General features: G+C 47.4%; 1 protein-coding gene across 2 annotated transcripts in view; it reads left to right on the plus strand.

The window, feature by feature from the left end:
• Positions 1-26,527, plus strand: part of YPEL2 (yippee like 2) — a 59,684-nt gene extending 33,157 nt beyond the window's left edge. For both annotated transcript variants that reach the window (XM_080983299.1, XM_080983300.1), the window contains exons 2-5: positions 3,834-4,148; positions 16,105-16,148; positions 16,508-16,616; positions 18,764-26,527. In XM_080983299.1, coding sequence (XP_080839425.1) covers positions 4,032-4,148; positions 16,105-16,148; positions 16,508-16,616; positions 18,764-18,853 — 360 coding nt within the window. In that variant the 5' untranslated portion in view covers positions 3,834-4,031 and the 3' untranslated portion in view covers positions 18,854-26,527. The remainder of the gene's footprint in view (positions 1-3,833; positions 4,149-16,104; positions 16,149-16,507; positions 16,617-18,763) is intronic.
• The last annotated feature ends 478 nt before the right edge of the window (positions 26,528-27,005 follow it).

The raw sequence follows: 27,005 nt of genomic DNA on the forward strand, positions 1-27,005 counted from the left end.
TCTCCGATGAAAATAGCGATGTCCCATTCCACAATGATAATTTTACTCTTTATCCCACACAGATCTTACTGGGTTGCCCCAGCCACTCTGGGCAGCTTCCAACATATATGAAAACATAATAAAACATATATATTTTTAAAAAACACTTCCCTATACAGGATTGCCTTCAGACGGCTCAGGGGTCAGATAGCTCCATACCCTCCAATATTCCTCCAATGAAAATAGGGACATCCTAAGGGAAAACGCTGTGGTCTAGACCACTGAGCCTAGGGATTGCCGATCAGAAGATTGGCGGTTTGAATCCCCGTGACGGGGTGAGCTCCTGTTGCTCGGTCCCTGCTCCTGCCAACCTAGCAGTTCGAAAGCACATCAAAGTGCAAGTAGATAAATAGGTACCACTCCGGCGGGAAGGTAAACGGCGTTTCCGTGCGCTGCTCTGGTTCGCCAGAAGCGGCTTAGTCATGCTGGCCGCATGACCCAGAAGCTGTACGCCGGCTCCCTCGGCCAATAAAGCGAGATGAGCTCCGCAACCCCAGAGTTGGCTATGACTGGACCTAATGGTCAGGGGTCCCTTTACCTTTACCTTTAAGGAAAAGTGGGACTTTCTGGGATCAAATCAGAAACTGGGATGGCTTCTCTAAATCAGGGACGTCCATGGAAAATAGACACTTGTAGGGTTTGGTACCCCAGCACACAGTTTGGGGGTCTTTCTGCTTCACATCCTCTCAACGCCCCGGGGGTTTCTGTGGGGGACAAAGTCTGTGGTTGAAACTTCGCTTCTGTCTAGTGAGCCAGGCGGCTGGATCGATTGGGATCTCTTCTGCTCTCCTACTGCCTCCATCCACTGCAGTATCTCTCAAATCCCCCTGTGAGTGATCAGCAGTGCTGCCTCTGCCGAGCTGGGGGCATGGCGTTGTGTTGAGATTTGTGGTTTGGGGTCTTTTTGTTAGGGAGATGGTTTTCAGCCGGACAGAAATAGTTGCAGGTCACCTTTTGGGAGATCAGTTCTTCTGCTTTTGGCAAGTTACTTCAGCCAGCTTAGAGAAAACTTTTTCTGCTTTCCCCCTTTCATTTTGTCTGCTGGGGAGTTTCCCCCTCCAAGTTAACCAGATAATAAAGTGATGAAAACAAACAAACCTAGGTAATACAATGAATGCGGGAAGTGTTTTTACATCAAAAAGAATGAATACCTTATGGTTTTAGCAGAAAGGCTTTGTTACGCCATATATAGGTGAAATGTTTAATATGTGGAAGGATGTTTAAACTGGCCACTTCTAAATTGGAGGAAGAACAGCTGGGGCCATAATGCAGATCAGGGATTGTCCAGCAACAATGCTATCCATGTGCTTTTTGGCTCCCAAAGATGCTCTTTTCCAAAAACTTTTATCTTCAGCTGCCGGAGAGAGATGATTTTAGCAAGGGCCTGGTGTGTGGACCCCAATCTCGATCGGGGCACATTCTTAACCAAATGGGGGCTGCTGCTTTTTATCTCTTCAGAATAAAAACAGCCAGTTTCTGTGTATGAAAAATATTCTGTGTCATTTGGTCCTCAGTTGATCGATTGCCTGAATTTTTAATATATTTGAAACCTGCATCAAATCAGCATATGCCCCAAACTATATATCTATATCTATATGAAAATGGTGCATCTTGCTGCTTGAAGCTTATTTTTTTTAAAAAGGTACCTGTATATATATATTAAAGAATCTGCCGTGCCTAATGATAAGCACCGTTTAAGTCAATAAAAATAGCCCAATAACAGCACACCGTTGCTAAGTAGGTCCCGTAGAACACAGTAGGATTAACTTCCTACTTCTGAGTAAACATGCAAAGGATCTATTTCGTTCAATATTTTTTCAGCTGCTACCACCCCTAATTGCTGTCAGTATAGGGTTGTAAACCATAAACCCATGTTGACCAGCCTTGCACCTTCTAGATGTTTGGAACTACAATTCCCAGCAGCCCCAGGCAACTCTGGTGGGAGTTCTAGCCCCACAAATATATGGCAATTTATTCAATAAGTAAAAACAGTTCCTTGACAATTACCCCTTCCGTTGACAATCTCTATAAGTAAAAGGACTAGAGACATGATCAGGCTTCTCCAAACTCGGCTCTCCATACTACAACTCCCATCATCCCTAGCTAACAGGACCAGTGGTCAGGCATGATGGGAATTGTAGTCCCAGAACATCTGGAGGGCTGAGTTTGGGGATGCCTAGACATGATGATGAATATATTTTGAATTAGGGGAGGGCCTGTGACCCTAAGATAGGAACCTGTGACACCCCTCCCAATCATTATTTCTCAACTAGGAGGGTATGCCTCTCCCTGGGGGGTGCTTATGAAGATATGGGGAGGGGCGGTGATAAAATAATCAGGCGAGCCATGTTTGAAGTGTAGGATTTTTAGCTAAAAGGGGAGCTAAAAACGTTGAGAAACTCTGTCCCAGATGTTGTTGGATTCCCATCAACCCTGACCATGCTGCCTGAGGCTGGTGGGAGTTCACCAACATCTGGAAAACAACATCTGGAAAGCTGGAAAGTTCCCACCTGCCTGCCTGCCCTGGGTAAAGGAATATAGGCCTGTCTGGGAGGTGACCTGGGTCTCTATTGAGAACATAGGAACCAGCCTTCTACTGAATCAGACCTTTGGTCCATTTAGCCCAGTATTGTCTGCACTGACTGGCAGCCTCCAAGGTTTCAGGCAGGCGTGCCTCCCAGCCCTACCTGGAGATGCCAGAGATTAAACCCTGCGACCTTCTGCATGCAGAGCAAGTGCTCTCCTTGAGCTGCAGGCAGCCCTTCCTCATACTTGAAATACTTAGGTGCTAAAACTACAAATCCTGCAGACACTTTCCTGGGATTTAAGTCCCATTGAGCTTAATGGAGCTTATTTCTGAGTCAACATATAGATAAGATTGCACTGTAGAAACTGGCAGTTTTTAGCCCCACAAATGCACCCCTGGAGGCTTCGTTTTGTTGTTTTAAAAATAAAGAGACAGAGGGCTAGAAACTTGAAAACTGGTCAGGAAGCAAACAGGCCGAACCTGTTTTGTATTCTGTGTTGTGAAAGCACAACTGTGTTTCTGGAGAAGCTCTTTTCTCCACCCCTATTTTTTATCTCTTTTTTTAAAAAAGGAAATTTCTAGTGTTCACATCTCCACCGAAGACACCTTTCGAGAGATCTGGTGTTGGAGACGTCGGCATGCTTGCTAAATTTTTCATTGGCTTTGCCCGGACTAACTTCTGAGTAAACCCACCTAAGGTTGTGCTGTAAGGAAAGCCGTTTCTAGGAGCTGAGGGGAAAAACCCGGGCATATTTCAAATTGCATTTTCTTCTCGGCAAATAATTGGGGACTGGGAGTTGACAGATTCCAGGTGTGTGTTGATGTGTGAACCGGGACAGGTTTTTAATTTATTTGTTTCCCCATTGCAAAATGATTGGGGCTGCTCATGCAAGAAACAGACTTGAGAGGTTTTAGGTGTGTGTGCATCTGCAAACACAAGTTCGTCATTCACAACTGGAACTTGAGCTATTATAGATGTTTCTGTGTGTGTGTGTGTGTGTGTGTGTGTGCATTTTTGTGTGCGTGCGAAAGCATAGGCTTAAATTCAATTTTCTTACTGGAAAACCTGGTGTTTCTCATTTAGAACGGGAACTTTAGAGATTTCAGGGGTGTCTGCATGCAAATTCAACTTTCTGCTTGGAAAAATATCAGGGTTACTCCTTCAGAACTGGAACCTGGGAAATTTCAGGTGTCTGCCTGTGCGGCTTTTTATCTGTTTAAACCCTTTGTTTCACTTCCTTGTTTTTCCTTCTTCTGCCCTCCGCAGGTCCGAGCAGGTCGTCGACCGGCCCCTGCGCCAGGTTCTCTTCCCCCGAAGCCGTCGCCAGCGTGTGGAGCCTGCCCCACACCTGCCCCCTGCCAAGCCACGGCCTTCACCTGCGTGTTCCAGTGTTTCCCCTGCGACCCGTCTTGTGGGAGCGCCTCGTGGGCCACCCCAGAGTTCACCCAGCGCTCCGTGGCTCCAATGGTGAAGATGACACGGTCCAAGACGTTCCAAGCTTACCTGCCTTCCTGCCACAGAACCTACAGCTGCATCCATTGCAGAGCCCACCTGGCAAACCACGACGAACTCATTTCCAAGGTACGCCTTGGGAGCGCCGGACCCCAGGGCTTGCGAGCGGGGAGAAGGGGCAGTTGCCTCCCCGTCCCGCTTGTGGGCTTCCCAGAAGCCTCGGGGTTGGCCCCGGGATGCTGGGCTGAATCGGCCTTGGGCTTGTTCCAACAGAGCCCTTCTGCGCTGTTCCTGCGTGGACCGGGCATCTCTTATGGGGATTTTGGAACGCCTCGTTGCCTTGGATAATAAGGACCCATGTGGAAAGCTTTAGGCCGAGGAGCCGCCACCAGGTTTTATGGAATCGTGTTGCCCCCTCCTCCAAAGGCATATAAGGTTCTTCTTAGGTAAAGGTAAAGGGACCCCTGACCGTTAGGTCCAGTTGTGGCCGACTCTGGGGTTGCGGCGCTCATCTCGCTTTATTGGCCGAGGGAGCCGGCGTACAGCTTCCGGGTCATGTGGCCAGCATGACTAAGCCGCTTCTGGCAAACCAGAGCAGCACACAGAAATGCCGTTTACCTTCCTGCTGGAGCAGTACCTATTTATCTGCTTGCACTGGTGTGCTTTCGAACTGCTAGGTTGACAGGAAAGGTTCTTCTTAATCCTCACTAATAACCCTGCGAGGTAGGCAAGGCTGGAAGAGGCTGGCCCAGGGTCACCCAGCGAGCTTCATGGCTGAATGGAGATGTGGGAACTGTGGCTTCTTTCCTGCCCTCCCCCGCCACTGCCCTCCTAGTCTGAAACCTTAACCACTGCACCACACTGCCTCTTGGTTCCTATTCCTGTAGAATCATAGAATTGTAGAGTTGGAAGGGACCCCGAGGCCCATCTAGTCCAGCCCCCTCACCGCCCGCAATGCAGGACTCTCTGCTAAAGCAGCGATGACAGATGGCCATACAATCTTTTTTATATTTATTTATTCCTTTTCATTCATTACGTACATCTCAAATTCTTAGCATTTACTATATATTCCTCCCTCCCTCCCCTCCAACAATTCTCACAACTTGCGTTTCTGGTTTGTTTCTATTTTCACCCGCTTTGCTATCTCTCAACAGGAAAAGTTATTAATAACGTAACATAACATCAAACCTTAAAAACATAAAAATAAAATTAAAGACATCATCTTATTTCACTAGCTTCCAAACATTTTCTGATGCTAATAATGGGGATGTTTATTTAAATCCTGCCATCAAGTCTATTGTCTTTCTTTGTTTCTGCAAATATAATAGGAATGGTTCCCAGTCTTTTTCAAAGTCTCTGTTGTCTTTTTCTCTTAGACAGATGGCCAGATAATCTTAAAAACCTCCAAGGAAGGAGAGCGCACAACCTTCTGAGGGAGACCTTTCCACTTCCCAAACAGCTCTTGCTGTCAGAAAGTTCTTCTTGATGTTTAGCTGGACTCTCCTGTACGAAAGCACTGATGTAGTTTGCCTCTTTTACACTCCTTCGGAGAGGCATTCCTCATCTGCCTCCTTGACTTTTCAGATGACTGCAGGGTTAAGCTTGCGATCAAATGCAGTGCATTTATTTATCCCCTATCTATCTCCCTTCTTCTGTGTAGGTTTCCGCCACCCCTAGTTTTATCCTACCGACAAGCCTGCGGGGTAGGCCAGGCTGAGATACGTTTACAGTGGTACCTTGGGTTAAGTACTTAATTTGTTCCGGAGCTTAACCTGAAGCACCACTTTAGCTAATGGGGCCTCCTGCTGCTGCCGCGCTGCCGGAGCACGATTTCTGTTCTCATCCTGAAGCAAAGTTCTTAACCTGAAGCACTATTTCTGGGTTAGCGGAGTCTGTAACCTGAAGCGTATGTAACCTGAAGCGTATGTAACCTGAGGTACCACTGTATTGGCCTTCAAAGCGGCAGGGAAAGGACCATTCTCAGGAACCTGCCTTGAGCTCTTTTGCCAACTGCAGGCTTCTTGAAAAGTCACTTTGGCTGCCCAGAGAGGCTGGCTGTGGGTCAGAGAAGGGCACAGCTTTTCCTCTGACCATCCTTCCAAGGACCACATACTGTTGGTGGGCAGGACCAGAGGAAAAAGTGGGTGGATCAACGAATTAGCATTTTACCTTTGGACAGGAAGTTCATTTCTATAACCACTCTCGGCCCTCCATGCAGCCAAGCAAGAGGCATTATCAGAGTCCAAGAACACATTTCTGCCAGGCAAAACCATTCAAGGAGGTTGTGCAAGGAGTGAGGCTGGAGGAGGGGGTGTGGCCTGGGGGGAGTCCCGAGGGCCAGGTGGAGAGGTGCAAAGGGCCCATAAATGGCCCTCGGTCTGGAAGCCCCCCACCCTTTCCTTTCACTTTTTCCATTTCCACTTTTTATTTGTGTTCCACCTTTCTATATTACGCCATACACAAGGCTGTTTACAGACTGAAGAAACAACAAAATAGACAAATCACACGCCTAATAACAATCTGACCCCATACAAAAAAGTCACAATAAAAACATTACTTTACAACTAACAACATATTGAATAAAGCAACAGTCAGTAATCCGTTAGAACGTAATAGCAAAGCGTAAAATTAAATGTCATCAAATAATAATTAAACTGTTTAGTAATTATTTATTGTAATTCTTAAGTGTAAACGATAATCAATGAAAATAATGGAAAGTCACAATGCATAAAATACCACAAAACGTACAAACCCATGTAAAAGGATCAAATTGAAAAACAAGAACACTATGACCCTTTCTCTTGCCCCCCACCAAATCTCTCTCTTTCTCTCTCGGAAACTTTTCAACACATAGACGTGTTGCTTTCCAAAGGAAAATGTGGTCCTTAATCAGCAGATTCTATTTGGGGAGGCACATTGATCAACCAATGCTTTTAAGCAGGCCCCTTAAATCCATTCTGGGAAGTGAGCATATGGAAACTCATTTTTTGCTTTCTCATTGGGTGGTTTGGTGGTGTTCCCCCCCCCCCCCGCTGTCTTTGGCAGGTGTGATGGTGAAAGGGTTTTGTTTCAGCTGCATTGTATCTCATCTGTAAGAAGAGCTACATGGTGGCTTTGTAGTCCGGCCAAGAAAGTTCTTAGGAGGTTTAAGCGAAAGCAGAGTGGCGACGGGCAGATGCAGCTCGGTTTATTTCTGTGGATTCTTGTATCCCACTTGCTTTCACAAATGTCTTAACGTTGTGGGTGTGGTCAGTGGGTCTGGCAGCAACTAACTGCACCTTTGCCCTGCCCAGTGGGTTTCAGAACCCACAGCCTCCCGGCCTTTGGGCTGACTCAAAACAAAGCCACAGAGTATTTTTCCAGGTTTTGACCGTGCACGTATGCGCAGAAGTGGTCCTCTGGTTGCGAATTCCTCAGGATGTGCCTGGACCTCCGGAACGGATCTCGTTCGCACCCGGAAGTTTGCACTTAGTTGTTTATTTCCTTGACGACTGATGGGAGGGCGTTTCACAGGGTAGGTGCCACCACTAAGAAGGCCCTCTGCCTGGTTCCCTGAAACCTTACTTATCACAGGGAAGGAACCTCCAGAAGGCCCTCAGAGCTGGACCTCAGTGTCCAGGCTGAATGATGGGGGTGGAGACACTCCTTCAGGTATACTGGGCCATGTAGCGCTTGAAAGGTCAGCACCAACACTTTGAATTGTGCTCAGAAACGTACTGGGAGCCAATGTAGGTCTTTCAGGACCGGTGTTCTATGGCCTTTCTCCCACAATGACACCTAGAAACTTGGGTTGTCTCATATGAAAAGGAAAACAGGTGCTACTGAGGCAGCTCAGTTTGGGGCACTTTGGCGTGGCTGTAGCTGCGCAAGATTAAGTCCCCTTCCTTTGAGCCATGGAGTGGCTGTTTTTGTGTATAGCGTGGAAATTCAGGCAACTTTAGCGAGTCACTTTTTTCATCAGCTTTATCCTCAGAGCTGGCGCCAGGGGTATTCCTTGTCAGGCTCCTGCTAAAGCCCAGGCCCCACTGCTGTCAGTGGGGGCTGATCTGCCCCACCAACCTCTGATTCCTCCTTCTGGCGCTCTCCCTGTGGAGCGGGCCCAGAGAAAGAAAATGCAAGTGAATGGGTCTGAGGAAGGGCAGTGGTGGGGAAATTAACTCTTTATTTGACTACACCAAAACAGTGCAAGCCTAGTGATCCCAGCAGTGATACCTAGTAGGTCTTGCCCCCAATGAGGCAGTTGCAAGAACTGAAATTCCCCACCTTCCCACAGCTGCATAAATCCCTCTCCTCTGACCAAGCAATCAGAGACTATGTCTGCAGGCAACCCACCTCTGCTCTGCTCTTTTCATTTCTCTGCGTGTTCTGGGAGATCAGGGAGGAGGAAGATCAGGGGAAGATTCCCTGATCGTGGCCTCTCCCCCCCCCCAGCCTCCACTTCTGCCCCTGATTCTGGACTGCTCTCTGCCACAGCTTCTCCCTGCTCACTAAAGCCCGTTGCCACTTCCATCTTCCAGCATCTCCTCCTCCCAGGCCGCTCCCTCTTCTCCCTCTGACCTCTCATTGTCGTCCCACCACCACATCCTGGGCTCTGAGCGTTCATCTGTTGGGGGTTTCACAACTGGTGCCTCTGCGTCCAGTCAGTCCATGACAGAGAACAACTTCTGCATTTAGAAGCTACCACCGTTGGCTTCCAGTGCCCTCAGCCAGGGACACGGAACCTTTTCCTGCTAGAGGGCCACGTTCTCTTCTAAGCAGCCTTCCAAGGTCCACATGGTAGGTGGAGCCAGAGGCGAAGCTGGGTGGAGAAACAACAACAAAAACAACAACAACAACAACAATTTATTTGTACCCCACCCATCTTACTGGGTTTCCCCAGCCACTCTGGGCGGCTTCCACAAAGACCTCCCCAGCTACTCTGGGCGGCTTCCACAAAGACCAAAAATACACTAAGATGTCACACATTAAAAACTTCCCTGAACAGGACTGCCTCCAGATGTCTTCTGAATGTCTGGTAGTTGTTGTTCTCTTTGACATCTGATGGGAGGGCGTTCCACAGGGCGGGTGCCACCACCGAGAAGGCCCTCTGCCTGGTTCCCTGTAACCTCACTTCTCGCAGTGAGGGAACCGCCAGAAGGCCCTCAGCGCTGGACCTCAGTGTCCGGGTAGAACAATGGGGGTGGAGACGCTCCTTCAGGTCTACTGGGCTGAGGCCGTTTAGGGCTTTAAAGATCAGCACCAACACTTTGAATTGTGCTCGGAAACATACTGGGAGCCAGTGTAGGTCTTTCAAGACCGGTGTTATATGGTCTCGGCGGCCACCCCCACTCACCAGTCTAGCTGCCGCATTCTGGATTAGTTGTAGTTTCCGGGTCACCTTCAAAGGTAGCCCCACATAGAGCGCATTTCAGTAGTCCAAGCTGTACATAACTAGAGCATGCACCACTCTGGCAAGACAGTCCACAGGCAGGTAGGGTCTCAGCCTGCGTACCAGGTGGAGTTGGTAGACAGCTGCCCTGGATACAGAATTGATCTGTGCCTCCATGGGCAGCCGTGAGTTCAAAATGACTCCCAGGCTGCGCACAGTTACCCCATTCAGGATCAGGGAGTCCTCCACACCAGCCCACCCCCTGTCCCCCAAGAAACAAAGGTAAATGTACTGCAGGCTAATTTCTGCACCCACTCACGCAGGCCCCTCTGCCTGTCCTCCGTCCTGGCAAGCAAGGGGCATGAGCAGAGATCAAAAACACCTTTCAGCTAAGCCCAAACACCCTCACTTTGGATGTGCAGCAAGTCCAGTGAAGGGCGCGGCCTGGGGAAACAGGGTGTGGCCTCAAGAGAGTTCCAAGGGCCAGAGAGAGAGGCCTGGGGGCCACATCTGGCCCCCCGACTTGAGATTCTACCCAAGCCTGCCCTAAATGAGGGGAATTTGGCGTTTTTTGTGACACATTGTTGCTCTCTCAAACACATGCATGCTGTCCTAACAATAGGTTGCTTTTTCTGACTTGGATGCCTCCATCTGTCTCTCTTTTTTTAAAAAAAGGAGGAGAAATAACCCAACAGTGATGTCCTTGATTATGGAAATATGTAGGGAATGCTTTGCCGGCCTTCCCACACCTCCTTTTCCCTCCTTCTCTTCAAATGGGCTCTCCCAGTCCAAGTACTCAGACTGCTCTCTGGGAGACGTCTGCAGGGCTTTGAGCTGCCCTTTCAATAATTCCACCCCCCACCCCACCCATAAATCTCTTCCCTTTTAAGAATCCTTTTCTGGGCACAGCTGCAAACCTCCTGGAGGGAAATCAAAGCAAATTAAAAAAAAACAACACAGGACAGTAAAGCCCAAACTGTGTGGCATGGCCTGAGATTGCCTGCAGAGGAGGGTGCCCGGTGGGTCTCTGTGTGATCCATAGCTCTATCCTCTGAGCACTTTCCAGTTGGACTCCTTGCGGGGAAGCAAGTAATTCCGATTGAGTCATTCAATCCTTTCTGTGACCGAGACACATTCAGGTGGTTTGTGTTTTACTTGCCTGTAAAAATGCAATTGAAAACCATACAGCACCTAGCACAGCACGTTACAGTTCCTACGAAAGGAATAATAATAATAATAATAATAATAATAATAATAATAATAATAATTTTTTAAAAATGTAATTATACCTCATCCCTCTGGCTGGGTTTCCCCAGCCACTCTGGGTGGCTTCCAGCACATAATAAAACATCAAATATTACAAACTTCGCAATACAGGGCTGCCTTCAGATGTCTTCTAAAAGTTGTACAGTGGTACCTCAGGTTAAGTACTTAATTCGTTCTGGAGGTCCGTACTTAACCTGAAACTGTTCTTAACTTGAAGCACCACTTTAGCTAATGGGGCCTCCTGCTGCTGCCGCACCGCCGGAGCCCGATTTCTGTTCTCATCCTGAAGCAAAGTTCTTAACCTGAAGCACTATTTCTGAGTTAGGGGAGTCTGTAACCTGAAGCGTATGTAACCTGAGGTACCACTGTATAGTTATTTATCTCCTTGACATCTGATGGGAGGGCGTTCCGTTAAGTGGTCCACCAAGACCCTCAGCAGTTTTCAAATGGTCTGAGGTAGAGGGAGAAGTTGGAGGACCATTGCTCTACATTGTCTCTTTGCCCCTTCCCCTAATCCTCCCCTCACTCGGAGACAATATACTGGGAACCAGAAGTGTTTCTCTCAGTTCCTGCTTTCAGGCTTCCCATAAGCGTCTGGTTTGCCCCTGTGAGATCATGGCGCTGAACTGGTTTAGCCTGAACTAGCAGGTTATTCTTCCTGTTCCTGCCTCCAGGCTAAACATATTCTGCCTTTCCCAAACACGGCTTGGTCTCCAACCCCCCTCACCATTTTTATCTCCTTGCCCCGGGGAACATTCCAGAACATTGCCATTTCTTCTCATTATTTGGTCACTTCGCTTTTTTGTTTCTTTGTTATTGATGCTGCCTAGAATTGCATTAGCGCTTTTAGACGCTGCGTCACGCTTCCGGCTCATGTTTTCCTCGCACCCGCATTTCCGTTCATTTTCAGATTAATGTTTCAGATAAAAACCACACAGATCCCGTTTGTCATCTCATAATTCATGTCAGGGCCGTGAATCCTCTGGGCTTTTTATTGGGCCAAGACAGTCTACTTGATTAAATTATTACTTTTTCCCCCAGTAGTAAATCTGGATGATTTAACTTGTTGGGTTTGGGTTTCTCCACGACCTGTCAGTCTTGAGGGAATAAATTGCTGTTCTCCTGTTTTCTGATCGTTCAGAAGTAGGATTCTTTTGTTTGTAAGGCTGTTTCCCAACGAGATAAGAGAGAACTGTAAGGGTAGTATTATGTAAAAAGAATTAGCATTTATATAGAGCTCCGGATGTTCAGTGTTCCTTGTGAATATTAACACCGCAGTCTTCCCAAAAGGTATGTGAAAGAAAGCTGCGTTATTCTCTCCACATTGCATTATGGGTGGCTGCATGTTTACGTCGTACAGCAGCTGCATTAAGACGTTTGAGCAAGTACCGCAACTGCCAACACCTCCAGTGACATCTTTTCCCCCCTCCATCAAATCAGTCCCTCTCTTGACACCCAGGAAGACAAATCTGGGCAAAAATTGAGTCCAGCAGAATTAGTACATACAAGCACATACAGTCATACCTTGGAGTGCCAAACGCCTTGCGAGTCAAATGTGCTGGCTCCTGAACTCTGCAAACTTGGAATAATTAATAATTATTAATAATAGTAATAATAATTTATTATTTATACCACGCCCATCTGGCTGAGTTTCCCCAGCCACTCTGGGCGGCTCCCAATCGAGTGTTAAAAACAATACAGCATTAAATATTAAAAACTTCCCTGAACAGGGCTGCCTTCAGATGTCTTTTAAAAATAAGATAGCTGCTTATTTCCTTGACATCTGATGGGAGGGCGTTCCAAAGGGCGGGCGCCACCACCGAGAAGGCCCTTTGTCTGGTTCCCTGTAACCTCACTTCTCGCAATGAGGGAACCGCCAGAAGGCCCTCGGCACTGGATCTCAGTGTTCTGGTTTGTGAACGTTCTTTGGAACCTGAACGTCCGACACGGCTTCCGATTGGATGCATGTTATCAGCTTTGTATCTTCCAGAGGGAGCCTAGGATTCCTGAGGGGCAGATGAACTTACGCCCTGCCATAGCAGGACAGCCGGGGGGGGGGATGCACATATTTATATGCTAATCCAGTGCCCAATTTAGGGCTGTCCCCCCCCCAAAAAAGGGGGCACAAAATTGAGAAGATCCATTTGGGAGTGCCAGATTTGGGCCTTGCACAGGGCTCCGTAGTACGAAAGATCACCAAAGTCCGCCCCTATACTAATGTGTGTTAATCATAATTTGGGGGGACCAAAGTTACCTTTCCTCTTGATTAAAGGTAAAGGGTAAAGGGACCCCTACAATTAAGTCCAGTCACAAACGACTCTGGGGTTGCGGCACTCACCTCTCTTTAAAGGCCGGCGTTTGTCCGCTTCCGCAGACAGTTTTCCCGGGTCATGTGGCCAGTATGACTAAGCCGCTTCTGGCGAAACCAGAGCAGTGCACGGAAACGCCGTTTACCTTCCCGCCGTAGCGGTACCTATTTATCTAGTTGCACTGGCGTGCTTTCGAACTGCTAGGTTGGCAGGAGCAGGGACCAAGCAACGGGAGCTCACTCTGTCGCGGGGATTCGAACCGCTGACCTTTCGATCGGCAAGCCCAAGCAGCACGGTGGTTTAACCCACAGCGCCACCCGCGTCCTTTCCTCTTGATTTTGTTGTTGTTTAGTCGTGTCCGACTCTTTGTGACCCCCTGGACCAGAGCACGCCAGGCACTCCTGTCTTCCACTGCCGCCTGCAGTTTGGTCAAACTCATGCTGGTAGCTTTGAGAACACTGTCCAACCACCTCGTCCTCTGTCGTCCCCTTCTCCTTGTGCCCTCCATCTTTCCCAACATCTTCTCATGAGGTGGCCAAAGTATTGGAGCCTCAGCTTCAGGATCTGTCCTTCCAGTGAGCACTCAGGGCTGATTTCCTTCAGAATGGAGAGGTTTGTTCTGCTTGCAGTCCATGGGACTCTCAAGAGTCTCCTCCAGCACCATAATTCAAAAGCATCAATTCTTTGGCGATCGACCTTCTTTATGGTCCAGCTCTCACTTCCATACATCACTACTGGGAAAACCATGGCTTTAACTATACGGACCTTTGTTGGCAAGGTGATGTCTTTGCTTCCTCTTGATTACCTATCCCCATAGAAAGCTGCCGTATACAGAGTCAGACCATTGGTCCATATAGCTCAGTATTGTCCACAGTCCTCCAGGATTTCAGGTAAGGGAATCTTTTCCCAGCCTCTACCTAGAGATGCCATTGGGGCGTTCTGCACTTCAAGCAGATGTCCTACCACTCAGTTACGGCTCCTTCCCACTCTGTGGTTTGGCCTCCTTTCCCCCCTTCAACTAATTTAAAGTCCACCCCCCACTATCTGCCCCCTTACAAGATACAGAGGTATCTTGTGGCCTGCTTCTTTGGGGTATGTGTGAGGTGCTTTGTTTATTTTATTTTTAAGCCTCTGGTGGAGATTTCTGAACTGGTGGGCTGGAAGGGAAATGGAGTGGGTGTAGGAGCTGCGACTGCTGATTAAAAATAGATCTGAATCATTCCATCTGACCTGAGGGGGATCAACAGCTTCGGCGTTGACCTTTCGGATCTGAAATCTGCTAAGTGTTTCTATGGTAATTGGGTCCCTCTCTGGGGCTAATCAAAGATTTTTTTTAAGCCGGATGAAAACCCTGCAGAGAATGTGTGTGAGAGAAAGAATGAATTATTCCTGCAGTCCCTTGTTTACGATTCCTAATGTCTCTAGTGCAGAGACCTGAGCAAGGACCTTGTGTGAAGCAGCCATGAAATCAGGTGGATTTGGTTGAAAGACTGGGGTCAGTAGCTTTCAAATTAATTCATACCTATCTTGTGCATCTGGGTGGCTAAACAGTTCCAGTTTTATGCTAGGTAGCTCAGCCTTGCAGTTCTGGGGGAGGTGATTTATGCTTAGTCTCCTGTGGCGAGTCAGAGTTTTCCTCTAGGCGATCAGGCAGTCAAGGTTTCTTCTTCAAATCAGAGAGTAGTTGTTTCTTTTTTTTCGCCCTTGGCCGTGAAACAGCTCACCCATCCCTAGTTTATTAGAAATTCTGTCTGGGCAGGCAGGGTAGCAGGAATGTCTGTGGGCCAGAAACTTTGGTTGCTGCAAGGCAGAAGTAATATGCTGATGTGTCTTTCACTAGGCTTTGAAGAAAACAACTGTTCTGTTGGAAGATGAGAGTGTCTGCCTTACAGTTAGCAGTGCAGGAACTATTCTTGGCTGGTTTTGATGAGAAACTCAAAAACCAACCCTACCTATTTCTTTGACACACACACACACACACACACACAGAGTTTTTGTTTTGTTTTCCATAGTCTGGCTTACTGTGTTCTCTGTTATTCACAAAGGGTGTGTGGCTCTTTGAAACCTTTGCATGAGATGGAAAAGTTTCCTTGCCACATATTTAATTCAAACCAAATGGTGTTGTGTTTTTTGTTGTTGTGTGTGTGTTTTTTTGCAAACATCCCAAGAGGTTGGAGGGGAGGGGAAACAGTCTGTGTTCCACTCTGCAGAACTCAGATGGGGAGATGGGGTGGGGGGTAGCCCTTTAAATGGAGGTAGAGTCTGTTTATTCTTCTTGTGGGCAGGCCATTTCATGTGACTGAGCCAGTCTTCAGGGGACCAATCAAAAGGTGTCTGGTACATTTGTGTGTTTCAAGGGTGGGATGAAGCCAGAGGAGAGCTGGTTGCTAATGTCACTTGAGGACACTGAGTCAGAGGTGCCATAAACCTCTGGCTGGAGTGGGGAGGGGGCGGTCCTGCAATCTGGAGATCCGGCATTTGGTATGTCAACAGAGGACCCTGGGATCAGAAGGTCTGGGGTTTGTTATGCCAATTAACTATGTTCCAAAGTCTGAAAATATTGCAAGCCTTTTTTTTTTTTTTTTTGTAATCTAGATGCATTTTTGTAATCTAGATGCAATCCAGATTACATCTAGATGTAATCTGAAAGACCATTTCACTCTCTTAAAACAAGAACCTGAGCTTCTCTCTCTCTCCCTCTCCCCAGCCTACAACGTACACTATTCTCTCATCCTCTTAAACATCTCCTCCTACACTGTTAACTTTTCTGACCTGCAGACTGCAAGAATCCACCTTTCCTTGAACAGACACTTCTGGGTCTTTTCTTTCTCCCCATAACTGCTCCAGAGGGTGGTGTGGTCAGGGATTTGCACCAACAACCCACAGCAGGCTGTAGAGTTCGGGTGTTGTTATTTTTTGCTTTGCAGAGAGGATCCACAAGGATGGAGCGAATTAATCTCCACCAGCCTCTTCTGGGTTAAAGGGATGCTGTCTCCCCCACCCACCCAGGTGCAAAATTGTGCTGCTGCAACTGAGATCACTGCTAATAATTCATCAGGGACTGATTTTTATTTTTATTTTTTGGTTGTTGACAGGGTGTGACTTTCATCATGACAAACACTATTTTTATTTTGCCTTACAGTCTTTTCAAGGAAGCCAGGGCCGGGCCTATCTCTTCAATTCAGTGTAAGTGTCTGGGATCCACCCCCCACCCCCCTCTCCGTTGTCACTGTTGTCGTCAGAAAGGGAGAGGCGGAACCTTCCGCCCTCCAGATGTTGCTGGAATACAACACCCATCATCCCTTTGCGTTGGCCCATGCTGGTTGAGGATGATGGGAGTCCGAGTCCAGTAGTGTCTAGAGAGCCATGGGTTTCCCCATCCCTGCCCTTTCTGGTTAACAAGCCAATGACTGCTTGAAGTGGCATGATCCTGATTTATGCAAATAAGAGCAGAGGTGTGCTTAGTGAGGAGCACAGCTGCTGCAGCAAAATGGAACTGGATCTGCAAATCAAAACTTCTCTCTTCCTTCTTCCCACATTTGCAGAGTTAATGTGGGCTGTGGCCCTGCAGAAGAACGGGTTTTGCTAACAGGACTGCATGCGGTTGCTGACATTTACTGTGAAAACTGCAAAACCACGCTGGGCTGGAAATACGTGAGTGTTGTTGTTTCTTAAAATCTTGTCCCCTTTGGCCCTTCGCTCAATGCGCTCTACTGCAGTGCGCTCTGTGTGGGGCTACCTTTGAAGGTGACCCGGAAACTACAACTAATCCTGAATGCGGCAGCTAGACTGGCGACTGGGAGCCGCCGCCGAGACCACATAACACCGGTCTTGAAAGACCTACACTGGCTCCCAGTACGTTTCCGAGCACAATTCAAAGTGACGGTGCTGACCTTGAAAGCCCTAAACGGCGAGTAGACCTGAAGGAGCATCTCCACCTCCATCGTTCGGCCCAGACACTTGAGGTCCAGCGCCGAGGGCCTTCTGGTGGTTCCCTCGCTGCGAGAAGCCAAGTTACAGGGAACCAGGCAGAGGGCCTTCTCAGTAGTGGCACCGCCCTGTGGAACGCCCTCCCACCAGATGTCAAAGAGAAAAATAACTACCAGACTTTTAGAAGCCATCTAAAGGCAGCCCTGTTTAGGGAAGCTTTTAATGTTTAATAAAGGTAAAGGTAAAGGGACCCCTGACCATTAGGTCCAGTCGTGGCCGACTCTGGGGTTGCAGCGCTCATCTCGCTTTACTGGCCAAGGGAGCCGGCGTACAGCTTCCGGGTCATGTGGCCAGCATGACTAAGCCGCTTCTGGCGAACCAGAGCAGCGCACGGAAACGCCATTTACCTTCCCGCCGGAGCGGTACCTATTTATCTACTTGCACTTTGATGTGCTTTCGAACTGCTAGGTTGGCAGGAGCAGGGACCGAGCAACGGGAGCTCACCCTCTCGCGGGGATTCGAACCGCCGAGCTTCTGATCAGCAAGTCCTAGGCTCTGTGGTTTAACCCACAGCGCCACCCACATCCCTTTTAATGTTTAATAGGTTATTGTATTTTAGTGTTTTTTGTTGGAAGCCGCCCAGAGTGGCTGGGGAAACCCAGCCAGATGGGCAGGGTATAAATAAATTATTATTATTATTATTATTATTATTATTATTATGATAACTGGAATCTCCTTTTATTTTTAGAGGGCGAGCTGTAGCTCAGTGGCAAAGCCCTTGCTTTGTATACAGGAAAGTTCAATTCCCTGGCATCTCCAGATAGGGCTGGGAATGTCCCCTTCTTGCCCGAAACCTAGGGGAGAGCTGCTGCCGGCCAGTGTAGACAGTACTGAACTAGATGCACCAACGTTCTGATTCTGCATAAAACACATGCTTTATTCCTGAGACAAGGTCTTTTTCTGAATACCAGCTAGCTGATCCTTCTGGCAGTGTGGCGAAGCCTGCTCTGGCTTTGAGCTGTGCAAAAGACCCGAGAGAGGTGCACTCTTCCTCAGCGAGGCTGGAGTTGGGGTTGGCTGCTGAGCAGCCGGGGAAGTTAGCAACATTTCAGCCTCTGGGATAAATCCGTGAACTTGATCCTGTTGCAAAAGGGACCTTGGGAGTTCACGCCAGCCAGGCGCTAAAACCCTCAGTCCTTTGAACAATCGGATTATGTTTCCAAAACACGGTTGGGCAGTTCAGGAACAAAAAAGAAAAAGTGAGCCTCTGTAAATTTCCTTCCAAACCTCTGCTAATACACAATGTTTAGAAAAGACCCACAACTTTTGAACACTGGGTTTTCCATTTCGCACTGGAGCTGTACTGTCAGATGATGATCACAGTTACCATAGTAATGCAAGAGGGGTGGGAAATCTCCTGGGCCCACCTGACCTCCTTCCCTAACCTGGTGCTGTCCAGATTCCTTACTGAAGAGCTGTAGCTCAGTAGAGTTTGAGTTTGGACTTGATATCCCGCCTTTCACTACTCTTTAAGGAGTCTCAAAGCGGCTAACAATCTCCTTTTCCCTTCCTCCCCCACAACAAACACTCTGTGATGTGAGTGGGGCTGAGAGACTTCAGAGAAGTGTGACTAGCCCAAGGTCACCCAGCAGCTGCATGTGGAGGAGCGGGGAATCGAACCCAGTTCACCAGATTACGAGTCCACCGCTCTTAACCACTATACCACACTGGCTCTCAGTGTGTAGTACAGTATCTTCTTTGCATGCGGAAGGTATTCGATTCGGTTTCCGGACACCGCAGTCCCTGGACTGAGACCCAGGAGGAACTTCGTTCCTTTTCCTTGTTTTGATTCTGTCTCTTTCCCTTTCCAGGAACACGCTTTTGAAAGCAGTCAAAAGTATAAGGAAGGCAAATACATCATTGAATTAGCTCACATGATCAAGGACAATGGCTGGGATTGAATGGCGAGGAGACGCACGCCGAACACGGGCGAGAGAGAGAGGGAGTTTGTCATCCTACCAAACATTTTATCTCTCGGAAAACCCCACACATATATATATGAGCGAGTGACTGACAACCGTTTGGTTCCATGCGTTTGGGGGCTTGTCGTCGTCATCGTCGTGTTGAGATGCTTTCTCACAGAACCCTTCCTGCCATCCTTAGCGGTGACCGGCCTCGATAACTTCTGTCTCTCTTTGCTTTTGTCTCTTGTTTGTGAGTTGACTTCTGGTCCCCTTCCTCCTCCCCCACTCCCCTGCCCAGCTCCCTTACTCCTCTGTGTTCTGGCATTGGGGGTGCGTATAGATGTAAGGAGGACTCGAACTCGGTGCCCCTCAAAACCGTTTCCTAAGTGACATTGTCTCAGTACAAACTGAAGGTTGGTTTTGGGGTGGTGTGTGTGTGTGTGTTTTTTAATCCAAGGGTCCCGGCACGAGGGAAGGAGTGCTGGGTCTTCAGACGTCGGGCGCACGGGAGAGTTGCATCGCCCCTACCCCTTTCCCCGCTTGGCCTTTTAAAAAAATTCCTGGTCAACCATGGCTTGAAACTTGTGGACCGCAGAAAAAAAAATATATACCTCATGGCTGTATCCTGTCTGCATCTCAAAGACTGTAGCCTAAAAACTCGTCGCTAGTGGCATCCCCAGACTGGTCTGTGTTCCTCGTTTGATTGCTTGTTTCTTTTTAAGTGATCTCTTTGGATTTTTTGTCTTTTTTGTACTAATGTGTGATTTGAGAGGAGGGGGGTGTAAACACAGGTCGCGGGCCTAGCCCTCCCTGGCCTCCTGTTCCCCAGTGAGCAAGCCCACCCAAACACTGCGGTGCTGATGTTGGGAGATCGGAGACCCTTCGCCATTTTCTTCCTACGACGTTGACCCTTCAAGTGCAGGAAGCATGTCCCGCTTCAAAATTGAATGGAGCGAATACATTTAAGGCGGGCGGGGGAGCAAGGAGGTGGTGATCTATATCCTTAACAAAATTGCTGGCAGTTTTGCAGCCTCCTGACTGCTTGATTTTTTTTGCACGGAGGGGGATGACTGGTCTCACTAGGATGATGGAAACAAGCCTGGATCGCTTCTGCAGATGATAAGTTGGACGACCTGCACTTGTGCTGTTAAGTGTGACTCTTAAAACGAACAAAAACACAACAGGGGTGATGGACTCGAGCAGTAACAAATGTTTCAGAGCCTAAGTGTGTGTTAAGTTCTGGTTCAGCAGTTGGGGGGGGGGGTTCTGTGAGTGTTTTGAACAGAAGCAGCTCCGAAAGAAGCAGAGGCACTCTTAAAAACCTCCAGGTGGAGAACCCTGCAGCCTCCCCAGGTGTCGTTGGACTCCAGTTCCCAGCAGCCAGCATGGCCCAAGGGTCAAGGATGATGGGAGTTGTAGTCTAGTAGCATATGGAGGGCCACAGTTTTCCCCTACTCTGTTAAGTAGTGTTCTCGGTGCGAAAGATAGAGGAACGGCTCTGTATAGAAGAGGGGAGAGTTCACAAACGATGGTGGGCCATTTTAGCCTGCCCAAATCTGGGGCTACTGCCAAAATTGCCCTTCCCACTTGGGAAGGAGTGATGCTGTCTTACTCCTGATGTTGCACCAAGGTTCAGTGGCCATCAGAAAGCAGCCGGGCCTCAGTTTCCCAATGCAAGGCCTGTGAGAATCCTTGTCTGCCTCTCCCTACCCACTATACTAGAAGAAATTGCTGTCTCCATTGGATCTGGCTAAACGTGTTAACTGTCTGTTAAGATTTGCAGGGTGTGTGTGGAATATTACTTGCCAATGTTCTATGTCAGGCCAGGGTGGTGCATGGCAGAGGGGTAGCCTTCTTTTGAATCACTCCTGTTTTGCTTCAAGGCCTCCCTCTGGTCACGTTAAGGGGTCTTTTTTGTGGAGGGGACACAGGGGGGCCGCAAGGGGAATGCTTTGAGAGCCCCCCGTTTTTTGCATTTCAATGCATTGTCAATGACACTGTGAATTTGCATTCTGCATCAAAGCGACTCCGGTGTCTGACAAGTGAAGTCAGGCTGAATTTGTACACATCTAAATGAATTCCTTTCCATCCTCCCCCCCCCCCCCGGCCCTCGCTGCCTCTCTCTTTTTCTCATTCGCCCCCCCCCTTGCTTTATTGGTGGAAATCTTCTCATGTAGGTTAATCTGCTCTGCAAATCTGTCGCAATCTGCTAGCAAGAAAGAGATCTAGTATAGCCCATGGTGTGGATTTTTGTTTTTGTTTGTTTTGGTCAGGGCAAGCGTTGAGAACCATCCGGTTTTCATGGCCTTCTGTTGGGATTCCTTTTTCTGCGGCAGAAACTCAGGTTATCAGCAGGGGGGGGGGATGCCCGCTTGAGAGTGGTAAGCAAAGAGAAGATTTGGGGTGAGGAGGAGGGAATTAGGTTCAATCACTAATGTTTGCCGATTAATTGGCTCTGATGGTGCAAGAGAATCACCCCCATAATCTTTGTAGCAAAACGCTGCATTTCAGGGTACAGATCTGTCTGTAGGGCAAGATCCACGAATTGCTGACTTTGCAGATGAAAGGATAAGCAGGAGTCTTGATACATCTCCACACCACCTGTTTACATGCTAGTCCTAATAACAGTGCAATACCCAGTTTGGACTTGGGAAGTCCAGTCTCTCAAAATCCAAGCCTGTTCCACTACAAGCGTCTGTTGTTTACCTGACAGGACACCCCATTCTTATTAAGTGTGGCTGCAGCCCATGCCCCTCTCTAAACCATTTGATATTGGAAGCACCCTTTGGGCTGTCCCTTCTGAGATCTAGTTTCAGTCTTCCTGCTCTGCTAAAACATTAACCTCAAGTGCTTCTTAACGTTTGCTAGATTTTGCTGCTAAATCACCCATCACCTGCTCGTAGAGTACAGACTCGTGTGGCAGCGTTTTGTGTTTGGTAATGGAAGAGGGAAGCAAAAGTAGATGCCCAAAACTACTTGTGGGGAAACTGAGGCCTTCTTGGACGTTGTTGGACTCCCATCGTCCCTCACCATTGGCCATGCTGGCCGCTGGGGCTGCTGGGAGTTGGAAGCCCATCAGCATCCAGATGCCCTCCCCCCGGTGATTTTGAGTTTATGCTCAAAAACACTGTGTTCTGAATCAATGGCTTTTGGAAATCTGATTTCTCTCTCTTTACAGCATGACCAAAGAACTTGGCTATTTTTTTTTGTCCCCAAGTTAGTTGATAGGTACCATCCTTTCCTGATGGGTAACAGACTGCAGAGGTCAGCCGTTGTCTCCTGGGGGACGGGGATTAAAAACGAGCATTAAGCAATGAGAGTCGAAGTTATCTCCTGATCATGAGGACCAGGGCCATTTCCCCCCTGAATCCTACAGGTTGTAGGTGGAAACACCGTCCCTGTCTCATAGTGAGTTCCCCTTGGCTGATGGAAAGAATAGATCTTGCATTATATCCCTCTGACTTGCAGAATTTGATAGGGTTATTCCTCCCCTTGCCCATTCCACTTTGTTCTTCCTTTGGGTTCCTGGATCATATAAAAATGACACCCTGATAATAATATCTACATACCATACAAGGCAGTAGCATATGTACTTTTTATGTTAATAATGTTGAATTTAAAAAATAATATATATATGTGGTGCTTTTACACCCCTCCGGCCCCCCCACCAAACCACTTTTGCGTGTTACAGTTTTGAATTTTTCTAAACTTTTATTCTCTCTCCGTCTTGCAAACTATTATTTAAAGGGAAATAATGCGGATGTTAGGCAGATGTTTGTTAGCAGGGAGTTGCATTCAAATCAAACAAGACCTTAAGAAATGCAGGGCAGGGAAGAAACTAAAATACAGCCAGTTTCATGGTTAATGAGAAGCCCACTGGAACGTCTGGAGGCAAGGATTCATTTTTAAGTATATAAATAAATTCAGGGACGCGCGGTAATTCACACTCTTGAATGTAGACAGAGACAGATGTTGAAATAATTCCTTGTCTTGGGACTTCCATTTGAGTGTATATAGGTTGCTCCTGATAATCTCAGTGAGTGCCGTTCAATGGCTTACGCTATGCTGCTAACTTTTGCATGATGTTGTTTTAAATCTTGTGCCTTTTCGTCTTTCAAAGTCTCTGTCTTTGGAGCACCCTCATCGTTGTCCCAGAGAGAAGTGTGGAAAACATGTTTGTACGATGTAGCAATTGGCGTGTTCAGATTTGAATCTAGGGAACATGTTTTCAAATCAGACACTCGAGTGTCAAAAGAGCTCCCTGAATATCTTCAGGAAAGGCCATCTTTCAGTGCTGTTGTTAGGATAAAATGGGAGCAGACCCTCATATATATTTGTCAAGGCAGGGCCAAACGAGGTGTCAAAAGAAAGAGATTGAAGATATAATTCTAACTCCATTAACATAAGCTGGACTTTCATTGATTTCAGTTGGGATGTGACTTGTACCTACATCTGAAGGGGCAGGCATTTGTCACGGCTAAAGCGCAAGGTAGGCAAAAACAGATGTTGAGCTATACTTAGAAGCAAGGAAGTTTAGGTTGTGGTTTGGAAGGATTTAAATAGCACCAGGCTGTCTAGTCTTTTGTGTCCAGGGTTGATAACGGTGGGGTGTTAGAGGGAAGCCTCGGTTTGGGAAATCTCTCAAGACTCACTGGGATTGTCTGCTTCCTTAAAGTAGATTCCTGAGCCACTCTATGACTGCTTTCTAGTTTCTGAGCTGCCTGATCTTCTTGTCAAGGGACACCCTAGGAGCACCTCAGCCCCTGCAAACCTGTGGCCCGGGCCTTAGGCCATATCTGCACCATACATTTAAAGCTCTATGGTACCACTTGAGGCAGTCATGGCTTCCCCCAAAGAATTCTGGGAGCCTTAGTTTGTCATGGGTACTGAGAGCAGTTAGGAGACCCCCTATTCCCCACTCAGAACTACAGTTCCCAGAGTTCCCTGGGAAGAGGGATTGGTTGCCATATTTCAAAAGGTAAAATTCCTGACACCCGCAAAGTTGTCAGCTTTTTTTTGGGGGGGGGAACAAAAATCGCACAGCACATGTTTTGGGCAGCGCGTGAAATCGCAACCCCCCAAAAAACACATTTTACGGGAGAAATCATGCCGCGAGATCACAGCAACCCAAATGGCCACTGTTCTCTTGCGATAAGAAACAGGGAGTCCCTTCCTCCCCCCCCCCCGGGACACTTGAGGGGTATGTTAAAATGTTATAACACTGCTTTTAAATGCTGGGTGCGGATGTGGCCTTGGCCTAGCTGAGACCCTCATCTGGACCTGGGAAGAGTTCTTGAAAGACACTGTCTTCTTTCCTCCTTTCTGGCGTTGTAGGCTAACATGGACAGTTCTCTATCCAAAAAGGAGTGGATTACGGTAGTCTGTCATTCCCTTCGGCCTGACTGACAGCCTAGGGAACATCAATGGCTCTCTGGACACGGCTAGTGGTGTTGGGGGTGAAGGGAGTTTTTGTCCATCAACATCTCTCTCCCCTCTATCCCTGCCATCAGTGGGAGCAGCCACAACCAGTGAAACCACCCTCTCCACTGCCCCAGAGAAGCCCATCTCTTGTGTGTCTCTGCATGAGTCCGCGTTCAGCATGTGCCTCCCCTACTGCAAGAGAGGTGCAACAGGCACCCCAGTCATTGGACTCGCCGGGTCTTAATTTCTCGCACCGCCCCAGACTTTCCCTCTGGACGCATTAGCTAGGTTCCGCTGCACGATGCAGGAATGATTTCGTATCGAAACTTGTCTATGATTTATTTATTTCGTTATATGTTTACCGTGGAGGGGCGGGAGGGAGGTACCATGTAGATTTTCTTGCCTTAGGCACCACCAAATGTATTGGGCCACCTCTGTCTATATGTCTGTATGTAGAGACTTCCTCTGAACCAGACCAAAGAATCAATTTCAGAGCTTGTTCATTGCCTCCGGAGTCACTATAGCACTAGCAATGGCCGTGCTCTGTTCACAACAAGAAGTAGCTCATGAATCTCTGCTGCCGGATTTCCATAAATCTCTGTTTTACCAGGTGAACCATCTAATTCTGTAAGGCGAATACTATGGAAACTGTCTTCTAGAATGAGGCTTCAAGTGGCAGCCAGCATAGCAAGGCAAGTGAGTTGGCAACATAGATTGTCCTTTTTTAAAATAATAATATCTCCAAACAGCACAAGCTGCTTCCTGTCCTGTTCTTTAGTCACCGGTCTCTGTATTGTAAGCAGGCCTCCTGTTTTAGGTTTTTGGGGTGTGCGGCAGCAGATATTGTCTAGAGTTGCCACCTTTTTTTAACAGCACCCTCACACACACACACAAGTTTGCAAGCAGAGCAAAATTTCTCAGCATGGGGAGGAACTAGTGGGGGGGGGTCTTTTTCCTCCCCTCATGTGACATCTCAGTGGCTCTATTTAGCTGTCATTTAAAGGCACGGGAGCAGGGTCAGAAAGAAAAGGTGGCAACCTCTGATTCTATCCCTTTAGGCTCTCCAGCTGTTTTGGGACTACAACTCCCATCATCCCTAGCTAACAGGACCAGTGGTCAGGGATGATGGGAATTGTAGTCCCAAAACAGCTGGAGGGCCACGTTTGGCCATCACTGTTCTAGATTCTGGCGACATGTTTACATCTCTGGCGTTAATGGGTCTTTATTTTTTTCCGTCGCTGTTAAGTCTTTCCTTTTACCCCAGTTTTGATTGCTCTATAAATCTCCCAAGTGGACCAACAGCACAAATGATTGGATTGCGCTTTGGCAATATGACTCTTTGGCAGTATGCTTGATCAATGCTGCGTGTGCTTCATTTCTCCCCACGTCCTGCCCCTTCCCATAAAACTTTCTGGTGCACACCCATTTTAAATGACAAAACAAGCAGGTGAAATCTCTTGTTCCTCGTGTTCGCATATTGGTTTGTTTGTTTTTTATTCCTGTGTGTATGTCTGTGTTTTCGGACTGAGATAATTATGTATTAAATATACATTTCATGGTATCATTTCAAGGATGAGGAAGAATCGCACTTCCCACCACACATAAACCCCAGCTTTGCGTTGCTCATGATGAAAGAAATGAATGAGTAGCTGAAGAAATGCTTTACCTGTCTGAGAGAAAACCGGGGAGTGAAATGTTCTGGAATATTTGTTTGTGTGTTGACTTTCAGGAATCTTTTTTTAAAAGAAAAAAGAAAAAGGAAGTTGAATGCTGGAAAACGGTTGAAGGAGAAAACAAATGGTTTTTAACTTTAAATTTAAAAAAAAACCTGCACACTTAACTGTGAGCAGAATAGCATTATGGGTAAGATACAATGGGCACCTTAATGCTTTCTTCAAATGAAGCAAATATATTTCCAATACCAGCCTGTCGTGTTGACGCCCTTGTGTTTACAAACTGTGTACATATTTCTTGGGTTTTTGTTTTATTTGTATTTTATTTTTATTGTTTGGCATATTCTTCAGGTCGTTTTTTTGCTTCAGTAATAAATGTTTTTAATTGTTTTGGGGTTTTCTTTTTTGGTTTTTTTTTGGGGGGGGGTCTTCACCTCGTCATGTCCTTTGTATAATTGTACATAGTACTTCAGTATTAGAAGGAAGGAAGCATTTGTTGACCTATTTACGATATGTGTTGGTGCTCATTTGGAAGAGAAAAAAAATAAAATAAAAGTTTTCCAATATTAAAAAGCCACAGCTCTGTTGTAGTGGTGATTTTCAGCCTCCCTCTTATTTGTTGCTTAAAAAAAACAACACACCCTACAGTTTCTGAACGTATGCATTAAATCAAATGTCTCAAAGGGGGGGGGGGGAATCAAAAGAGATTCTAAGAAAGCATACCTGAGATTTGTAATGCTGATTGCTCCACCCATTTTTACTTCTGGCCCCGCCTACTCCCGGCATGTGGCTCCCAGAAAGTTACCTAGAAGTGAACATGGCCCTTGGTGAAAAATCCCTGCCCCTGAATTAGGAGGTGGTGATCTCTGTCTCCTTTGTGACAGGCATACGCACAGGTCCAGGACCTTTTTGAGCTCACCTGGCCAACCTCCCAAGTTCATAGCTGTCAACGTTTCCCCTTTTTTAAGGGAAATTCCCTTATTCCGAATAGGATTCCTCGCAAGAAAAGGTAAAAGTTGACAGCTATGCCCAGGTTCCAGGTTTTAAGGCTTGAA

The sequence above is a fragment of the Podarcis pityusensis genome (assembly GCF_964106645.2).
Source record: "Podarcis pityusensis genome assembly, chromosome: 15".
Taxonomy (NCBI): domain Eukaryota; kingdom Metazoa; phylum Chordata; class Lepidosauria; order Squamata; family Lacertidae; genus Podarcis; species Podarcis pityusensis.